The sequence below is a fragment of the Eptatretus burgeri genome, chromosome 5 (genome assembly GCF_056783735.1).
Source record: "Eptatretus burgeri isolate ZD-2024b chromosome 5, Ebu_testis_v1, whole genome shotgun sequence".
In the NCBI taxonomy this organism is placed as follows: Eukaryota; Metazoa; Chordata; class Myxini; order Myxiniformes; family Myxinidae; genus Eptatretus; species Eptatretus burgeri.
In genome coordinates, this window is record NC_140965.1 from 25,961,813 (window position 1) to 25,971,812 (window position 10,000).

General features: G+C 48.6%; 1 protein-coding gene across 6 annotated transcripts in view; it reads left to right on the forward strand.

Moving 5' to 3' along the window:
- Window positions 1–10,000, forward strand: part of LOC147026115 (protein phosphatase 3 catalytic subunit alpha) — a 219,100-nt gene that overhangs the window by 157,849 nt on the left and 51,251 nt on the right. For all 6 annotated transcript variants that reach the window (XM_085881161.1, XM_085881164.1, XM_085881163.1 and 3 more), the window contains exon 9: window positions 4,813–4,938. In XM_085881161.1, coding sequence (XP_085737287.1) covers window positions 4,813–4,938 — 126 coding nt within the window. The remainder of the gene's footprint in view (window positions 1–4,812; window positions 4,939–10,000) is intronic.

Sequence of the window (10,000 nt, forward strand, 5' to 3'; positions counted from 1 at the left end):
TGAGGGATGACAGATGGTACGGCGGAGGGTGGAGTTATCAGCAAAGAGAGACACTTTCAGACTGGTCTCTTTTCACAAATTCTCACAAATCTTTTCACAAAACTTGAATATGCTCTTTCCAATGGTGAACAATTTGAAGTGGTATACCTTGTCATATATTTGCAATCCTCACCTGAATTTCGGGGAAAAATGAAAATTTTCAATTTTTGAGGGATCATGACTGTATTATTATATATGACTGATTCAGAAAAGTAAACATGCATTTGAATACTACTACCATACAGTTATTACCTGAAAAATTTTCAAGCTTCTGGGATGGGTCTCCCAAGTATCTCTCCCTGGTTACTCCTTCTTACGGTATGACAGACCTGAGCCTCGTCCTGGTGGAGGTGTTGCTCTCTTCATCAAAGACTCTATTCCTCACTCTCCCTGCACTGCTCTCACTCCCCCACACCCCCAGGAATACCTCTGGCTTCGGCATCCCCTCCACTCCCACCTCATGTTTATATGTGTACTGTACCGTCCACCGAACAGTGATGACTCCATCTACACCTCACTCTCCGAAAACATGGACCATCTTCTATCTTCTCATCCAAACTCTCTCTTCCTCTTATGTGGCGACTTCAATTGTCATCACGCCAGTTGGCTAGGTGTGGGTACCTCTCTCACCTGCCATGGGACATCAGCAAAAGCTTTCTGTGACTCATTGGGACTGACTCAATCGGTCAACTTCCCGACGCGGATCTCAACCAATGGTACTCCATCTCTTCTGGATCTGATTTTGACAAATTTCCCTGACAATATCTGCTGCTCTTCCTTCGCTCCAATTGGTTCTTCTGACCACGTCCTTGTTAAAGTGGACATCTCTCTGGCTGTTATCAGAGAACCACCTCACCGCCGTCGAGTCTGGCATTTCACTCAAGCCGACTGGCAGGGTCTCCGAGCAGCCATCAAACTTACAGACTGGTCTCCTATCACTACTTTCTCAAACATCAACTCATCCTGGGAATTCTTTCAAAGAAACTTGCTCTCCCTCATGCACAGATTTATCCCCTCTCGTGTTCAGTTGTCTTACCCTTCCTCCCGCCCTTGGTTTACTGAAGCTTGTGGCGAGGCAGTTGTCCTGAAACAACTTGCCTTTGCCTCATGGAAAGCAAACCCAACTGAGGGCAATCTCAGTTCTTTCCACAAAGCTCGGAACAAGTGTGTATCTACCCTCAGGAGAGCCAGAAAACAACATCTTTCTCATCTCAAGTCTGAACTCTCAAACCTCTCTCCCTCCTCAAAATCCTGGTGGCGTTTAATCAAATCTGTTTCTGGTGTATGTTCCCCCTCCATCCCCTCCCTTACCTCAAATGGCTGCACTGCTGATTCCACACGTGATAAAGCTGAATGTCTAAACTCGGTGTTTGCAGCTAAATCTTGTGTCCCAAACCCATCACTATCTCTACCCACTTTACCCAGTCGCACCCAACTGTCCCTGGACTCTGTATCCTTTTCTCCTGACAAGGTGGAGAGCTTGCTTTCAAACCTCGAGTCAGATTCTGCAACCGGTCCAGACGGCATCAGCCCACGTGTCCTCAAAGCCTGCTCTTCTGCTCTTGCTCACCCTCTCTCTGTTCTATTCACCCTCTCATTTTCCCAAGGTCATCTGCCATCTACTTGGAAATCTGCTAACATCACTGCCCTGCATAAAAGGTGCAAAAACAGATCCCTGTAACTACAGACCAATCAGCCTTCTCCCAATCATCAGCAAGGTTATGGAATCCATCATCGCTTCAGACATGAAATCCTTCCTCTTCTCCAATGGCTTGATTTCCAATCATCAATTTGGTTTCAGACCAGGTCACTCTACCCTGGATATGCTGCTACTGCTCTCCCATCAATGGATGGAGGTCCTCAATGCCAGACAGGAAATCCGAGCCGTATCCCTGGACATATCACGTGCTTTTGACACAGTCTGGCACCCTGCACTACTCACCAAACTCTCTTCCCATGGTATTCAAGGCCATCTCCACTCATGGCTCGCAGACTTCCTCTCCTGTCGCAGTCAACGTGTGGCCCTAAATGGAGTTCTTTCATCCCCTCTTCCTGTGCAGGCTGGAGTTCCTCAAGGTAGCGTTCTGGGCCCTGTTCTTTTTCTGGTTTTCATTAATGATCTCTCGGACTCTCTGGAAAATCCTCTATTTCTCTTTGCCGATGACTCCACCCTCTGCCGTACCATCTGTCATCCCTCAGACCGGCAAGCAGCAGCTTCTTCGCTCACTGCAGATCTGGATAAAATCACAAACTGGTCCAACACGTGGAACATGTCTTTCAATCCACACAAATCTCACACTCTCACTATGTCTCTTCGAAAGGACCGTTTAGAAAACCCCCCCATCCACTTTCTCAACAATCCTCTGGAAGAAGTCTTTTCTTTCAAGCTTCTGGGTCTCACTATCTGCCATGACCTTTCCTGGGAAAGTCACATTTCCAACTTTGCCTCAAAAGCCAGTCGCCGACTGGGAATCCTCCGTCGTGCAAAGTCCTTCCTCGGCCCTCTTGAGCTCCTGACTACTTACAAAGCTTTTGTCCGTAGCCTGATGGAGTACTGCTCTCCCCTCTGGGCTGGTGCTCCTGCCTCCCACCTTTCTCGGCTTCACGCTGTCGAAACCAGGGCTTTTAAGATCATTGGCATCTCCCGCGATGAAGCTGAGTCTTTGGGCCTCTCACTCAATCACCGCAGGTTGGTCGGTGGTCTTTCTGTCTTCTACCGACTCCTCTCCAGCCTTGCCCCCCTGCTCTCTCTGCGATTTGTCCCAACCACATTTCCACAGGGCGCTCAAGGTCCGCCAACAACCCCCTTCTGGTAAAACTACCAAAATCACGAATCACTGCTCATCTTCACTCTTTCATTCCTCTTTTTTCCCGCCTTTGGAATAAACTTCCTCACTCTATTCTTTCCCATTCTTCCCTCCAGGCTTTCAAAACAGCTGTTCACCACCACCTCTTATCTTCCCCCATCCAAATCCTCGATCTTTTCTACCCCCGATAATCCACCCAAGCCCACTTCCTTCAATTCTCCTGCTTTCCTTCCTGAAAGTCCCTGTAATGTCCATCTTCTCTTCGCCATGTTCCCCGTCCCATCCCCATCCCTCTCCCTTCCACAGTTCACCTAATGTGTCTGTTCCCCACTGTTTTGTCCCTTCCACTCCCGCCCCTCTTGTCTCATGCCTCCTTGCTGTGAGTTGTGTGTTAGCTCTCATACGAGCCTCGACCAAGGTATACAAAAAAAAAAAAAAATGGGTCAATAAAAATATATGGGGTCTCAAAGTTGGGTCTTCATACAAAACCAACATTTTTTTTCTGGATTTCAACTGATCAGGTCATAAAATTTAATAGAGGTATACTCCGTTTTATGTCTGTTTCTTACAGAGCAGTTATAGAAGAATAATCTCTGAAAATTTCAAGGTTCCAGCATTAGTATTTAAAAAGTTGTGGGAGTTTAAAAGTAGCCGTTCATTTTGTGATGCTTGCAACGACCATAAAAATAGGGCCACAACCACATTTTCAACCCTCAATATCTCGGAGTTGACCGCATCAGCAGTCTATGGACCTAAAATTTTACGCAGCTTCATTTTGATACCTGGGACCTATTTTATGAAAGTTTAAAGTAAATCTGAGGGGGTCAACTTGGAGGCCTCCGGTGATATGAGGTGGAATGACTCATATGTGAAGTATATGTCCATCAGTTTATTGTGTAGCCGCTTCAATACTTGTTTATGTCCATCTGTGTCCGTCAAAAATTTTTTTTTTTTAAGCGGTGCAGACGCTGAATTGACATGTGGGAGAGCTCTGGCTGCCTAGCATCATGAGAAGGAAAGGTCAAACTGCACCGTTTCCTTCGGACATGGGTGTGGTTTTTGTTCTTCTTCTGACCTGACCTGACCTGACCTGATACTGCATGTCTGCAAGCATTACAACAACCAAGCATTCCAGAGCTCATTCGGACTTTTTCAGTGATGATACAGATATTTCCTCTATTGTTGATGCTAACTGCTGTTTTGTGACTTGATTTTATTGCACACCCCATTTTACAAAAAAATTATTTCCGTTTTAAAATACAGAATTGAGGCCCATGCAAGAGCAAAACTATACAGGACGAAAGGGATACAAGCAACACAGGAGGGCAATGGAAAACAGATGGATATCAGATGTGTGTTTAAACAATCTCTGAAAGAAGGGTATGGATAGGAGGGTTGGTGGAGAATAAAATATATCATGGAAAGGTATGGGAGAATGATATTGTAATGAGCTGCATCCTTGGAAGGGAAGAACACAATTGGACTACTGCAGGGAGGTGATTCCCCAGGGAGGTAAAAATACACCACAGATGAGCAAAGGACCTTGACTTTGGAAGAACACATTCTGTGAAGAGGTTTGAGGGTTATGGCAGTTGATGAAAGACCAAACAAGATGTGATAGAAAACAGGTCACTCACCTGCAAGTGGGCCTGTTCCTTTGTATCTAGATGTATGATTGTTACAAATTATTTATGAGGGATCGTTTGATGGTGTTGTATGTTTGATGCATTGTTAACGCTTGTATATTGAGGATTTGATATGGAACAGATTGTTTATTATGCATGATTTTGCATTGTTTGTTGAGACCAAATGCTAAGCGTAAAAGGAGTGCAGTAAAAAGGTAAGAATTGTTAACGTTGAAGTGTGATGGTTTGTTTTGTTTTTGTCATGTCGAGCCATGAACTTTTCTTCAAATGACCTTTTAATTATTTATTTATTTTTGTCCTGACACTTTATTTCCTTGCAGCTGCAGTATTAAAGTATGAGAATAATGTGATGAACATCCGGCAGTTTAACTGCTCTCCTCACCCTTATTGGCTGCCCAATTTCATGGATGTGTTCACATGGTCTCTGCCCTTTGTTGGTGAAAAAGGTAAGTAGCAGTTAGTTATTCAACACTTGCTATTTATGAAGCTTTAATATCAACATTGCTTAAGCACTTGCATTTTTGTTCCATGGGGCATTCAAAAAGCTCTACAAATGAGATAAAAAAATAAAATGAATCGTATATATATATATATATATATATATATATATATATATATATATATATATATATATATATATATATATATATATATATATATATATATATATATATATATATATATATATATATATATATATATATATATATATATATATATATATATATATATAATCTCATTTTAAATAAGTTATATGGACTTGCATATTGAGTAAAAGCATTGGCATATCTTGGACTTTTGTGAGTTTGTCCTTTGCTGAAATTTTAGAATGCTCTTTTTATGTTGAAATAACCTGAAATAACCTGAAGTACATTGGCATCATTCGAGTTGCTCACTGATGAGCTGTGTTGGGGATTGTATGTAAACTCTTGATTATGCTTGTAAAATAAGCATAATTGAGAAGTGTTTTACAAAATTAGAAACCCATAAATTGTTTGCCTTCATGACTTGAGCCTCTTCCCTTCCCCTCGCGCTGTCTTCTCCTCCCTTCCCCTCGCGCTGTCTTCTCCTCCCTTCCCCTCGCGCTGCCTTTGCCTCCCTTCTCCTCGCGCAGCCTTCGCCTCCCTTCCCCTCACGCTGCCTTCACCTCCCTTCCCCGCGCGCTGCTTTCGCCTCCCTTCCCCTCGAACTGTCTTCCCCTCCCTTCCCCTCACGCTGCCTTCCCCTCACGCTGCCTTCCCCTCGCGCTGCCCTCGCCTCCCCTCACGCTGCCCTCGCCTCCCATCGCGCTGCCCTCGCCTCCCATCGCGCTGCCTTTGCCTCTCCTCGTGCTGCCTTTGCCTCCCCTCGCGCTGCCTTCGCCTCCCCTCGTGCTGCCTTCGCCTCCCCTCGCGCTGCCTTCGCCTCCCCTCGCCCTGCCTTCGCCTCCCCTCACCCTGCCTTCGCCTCCCCTCGCCCTGCCTTCGCCTCCCCTCGCCCTGCCTTCGCCTCCCCTCGCCCTGCCTTCGCCTCCCCTCGTGCTGCCTTCGCCTCCCCTCGCGCTGCCTTCGCCTCCCCTCACGCTGCCTTCGCCTCCCCTCGCGCTGCTTTCGCCTCCCCTCGCGCTGCCTTCGCCTCCCCTCGTGCTGCCTTCGCCTCCCCTCGCGCTGCCTTCGCCTCCCCTCGCGCTGCCTTCGCCTCCCCTCGCGCTGCCTTCGCCTCCCCTCGCCCTGCCATCGCCTCCCCTCGCCCTGCCTTCGCCTCCCCTCACCCTGCCTTCACCTCCCCTCGCGCTGCCTTCGCCTCCCCTCGCGCTGCCTTCGCCTCCCCTCGCGCTACCTTCGCCTCCCCTCGCGCTGCCTTCGCCTCCCCTCGCGCTGCCTTCGCCTCCCCTCGCGCTGCCTTCGCCTCCCCTCGCGCTGCCTTCTCCTCCCTTCGCGCTGCCTTCGCCTCCCCTCGCGCTGCCTTCGCCTCCCCTCGCGCTGCCTTCGCCTCACATCGCGCTGCCTTCGCCTCACATTGCGCTGCCTTCGGCTCCCCTCGCGCTGCCTTCGCCTCCCCTCGCGAGGCCTTCGCCTCCCCTCGCACTGCCTTCGCCTCCCCTCGCGCTGCCTTCGCCTCCCCTCGCGCTGCCTTCGCCTCCCCTCGCGCTGCCTTCGCCTCCCCTCGCGCTGCCTTCTCCTCCCCTCGCGCTGCCTTCGCCTCACTTCGCGCTGCCTTCGGCTCCCCTCGCGCTGCCTTCGCCTCCCCTCGCGAGGCCTTCGCCTCCCCTCGCACTGCCTTCGCCTCCCCTCGCACTGCCTTCGCCTCCCCTCGCGCTGCCTTCGCCTCCCCTCGCGCTGCCTTCGCCTCCCCTCGCGCTGCCTTCGCCTCCCCTCGCGAGGCCTTCGCCTCCCCTCGCACTGCCTTCGCCTCCCCTCGCGCTGCCTTCGCCTCCCCTCGCGATGCCTTCGCCTCCCCTCGCGCTGCCTTCTCCTCCCTTCGCGCTGCCTTCGCCTCACCTCGTGCTGCCTTCGCCAGCCCTCGCGCTGCCTTCCCCAACTCGCGCTGCCTTCGCCTCCTCTCGCTGCCTTCACCTCTGTTTTGAATGTGCTGTTTTAACTGACCAAATTTTGTTCAATCCTGTACTAATGCCAGCAAAAGGGGACTATCACCCCCCCCCCTTTCCTCAAGTCCCGCTATCAAACACATGTCCAGAACACCCCCTTCCCCTCCCCACTAAACCTCCTCTTTCCCCCAGCCTCCTTGCTCCCTCCCCCCTTCCTGAAGTGTACAGCAATGTGTGGTGAGGCCTTGCTCTCTCCCCTCCCTTCCTTGCTCCCCCCCTCCTTCCTCACTCTCCTCCCCTTCCTCGCTCCCTGCCACTTCTTAGCTCCCCTTTCCTCACCCTCCCCACGTCCTTGCTCCCCTTTCTTCACCACTTCCTTCCCGTACCTCTCATCGCGACCCCACCCCTCATCGCTCTTTCCTCTCCCACCCTCCCCCACCACCACCCCCTACCACCCTGCCCCCCATCTTAATAGTCCCATCAGCGAAGCAATGGTCACAAATTATATACTTGGTGGAGAGAGCAATGTGGCCTGCAACCTGTGCTTTCATCTTTTTATCTGGGAATAATAATGCGTGAAGGGAAAACATTTTATACATAAACTTTTAGGAATGACTCCTGTATTTTCACCGAAATAACCCACGGGCTCTTCGTTAAATTAGTTCCAAAAATTCCAACTGCAGGGTACACTCGTGTGCGGGTTAAAGGGTATTTCACTGTACTGCACGTGACATAACCACAGGTGACCATGTTCATGTATGAAAGAGGTACAAAAAGAGACAGTTTTTGTTTTTGCAAGATTAATTGTAATATCTTTCATTGCAATCTTTCACATATTTTTCCCACATGCATATATATATATATATATATATATATATATATATATATATATATATATATATATATATATATCTATATATATTTATATTTTTTTATATATATATTTATATATATACATTTATATACATATATAGATATATATATATATATATATATATATACATATATATATATATATATATATATATATATATATATATATATATACATATACATATACATATATATATATATATATATATATATACATATACATATATATATATATATATATATATATATATATATATATATATATATATATATATATATATATATATATATATATATATATATATATATATATATATATATATATATATTGTTGCGGTTGAGGAAATTTGTAAACCACCATTCAGGTCTCGTAGGTGAGATATCTCTGCAAGTACATGTGTAGTTAGCCCCAAACCCGTTGTTTAGAGGGAATAAATGTGATTCATTCGGGCTGCGACCCTTTGAGATAGCCATTTTTCTGTTCTATCTTTATTTTGAACCAACCACGTCTCAACCGCCATCACACAGCAACCACCAACCACAACCCCGCTTCACAACAACAACAACGCCCACAGCCATGACCTTTACCTTCACAACTCGCTCCCGCAAACATCGCATCACCGCCATTCCAAATGTCGCCATGGCCATAAACCACCACAATAAACCCTCCACCACCTTCACCTCTCCTCCTTCTACCACCATTCCCGCACCACTTGTGAGCACCGAGCGTCAGGCTGTCCTGGCCTCGTACGGGATGCGCGCTGAGCTGCGAGTGCAAAATGCGGCCTTTCCGAGGAGAATTCGGATCAGGAATGATACACGCCCACTTCTGATCCGTCCAATCAGCAAGCGCGGGGCGGTTTGGCCCCGCCTCCAGGCGCGTCGGAGTAGATTCGAGATATGCAAATTCTAGGATCAAGGGAGACACGCCCCTTTTTCTCCGTCCAATGGGCGAGTGTGGCTCCACCCCCAAGCTCGTTCTGATCCAGAAATTTGCATATGGGTTCTCCTGCCGGCCTATAAAGCGCTTAGCGCGGGGCGAATCTGACGCAGTCAGTTGGAGAAGAGTCAGTCTGGAGAGGTCGGAGAGCCGAGTGGAGCTCGCAGTCTGTCGGGGTTCAGAGTCTGTCGGGGAGCTGCAGAGAGAGGAAGCCTGGAGCCTGGAGCGCGGTCGAGTCAGTCTGGAGAGGTCGGAGAGCCGAGTGGAGCTTGCAGTCTGTCGGGGTTCGCAGTCTGTCAGGGTTCGGAGTCTGTCGGAGAGCTGCAGAGAGAGGAAGCCTGGAGCGCGGTCGAGTCGGTTTGAGCGCAGAGTCGGCCTTGGAGGAGCGGGGAGTGAGTCGGGAGGCGAGGGCGTACACGTGGTTTGCTGCAGTCGGCTGAGGAGAATTGGGGAAGAGACCGAATAGCTCGGGTCCGAGGCAAGGAAGACGGCGGTCGGCGACGAGCTCGCAGTGGAATCGCTCGTCGCGGGACCCAAGCAAGCCAGCTATCCTCTTTCCCCAGAGCATCAACAATTCCCCCCTTTTTTCCCCCCGCGCTATGATAGTGCGAAAAGGGGGGCCCCGTTCCCACCCCACTCCAAGCAGTGCCAACGAAGCCCGCGAAGGAGCGCGGAGTCGGGGCGCCGCCACGCCACCACATTGGCGGATAATCACAAAGACACGGGTAGGATCCACCCGGTCTCGCGGACCTGACCGCTCTTTCAGGTCCCGCGCAAATATTGGCCCACAGGCCCCGCCTGCCCCCTTGTCTTTGAGGGTGGCCCTTTTCTTTTGCTTTTGAGTAAATGTGTTGTTGGCGCCGTCTGTAAAGTAAAACTGTGTAAGTGTTGCCATGTGCTCGCGTAGTCGGTAGTAGATCTGCATTGTTGTGTTTCTTTTGTAGCATTTGCTGTAGGTGCATAATTGTTGTAATTGTATATGTGTGATCTCCGTGTGCCGCGGAATAAATGTGCATTATGTTGAACTGTTTTCCCGTTTCGCTTCGTCTTTTCTTAAATTGAATCTCCATCTTGCTTCACGTAAAGGGTTGGTAGTGGGCTTAATACGTCCGATAATTAATCGGAACCGTCGAGGCCGAAGATAACACCGCTTGGTTATCCCGCTAGT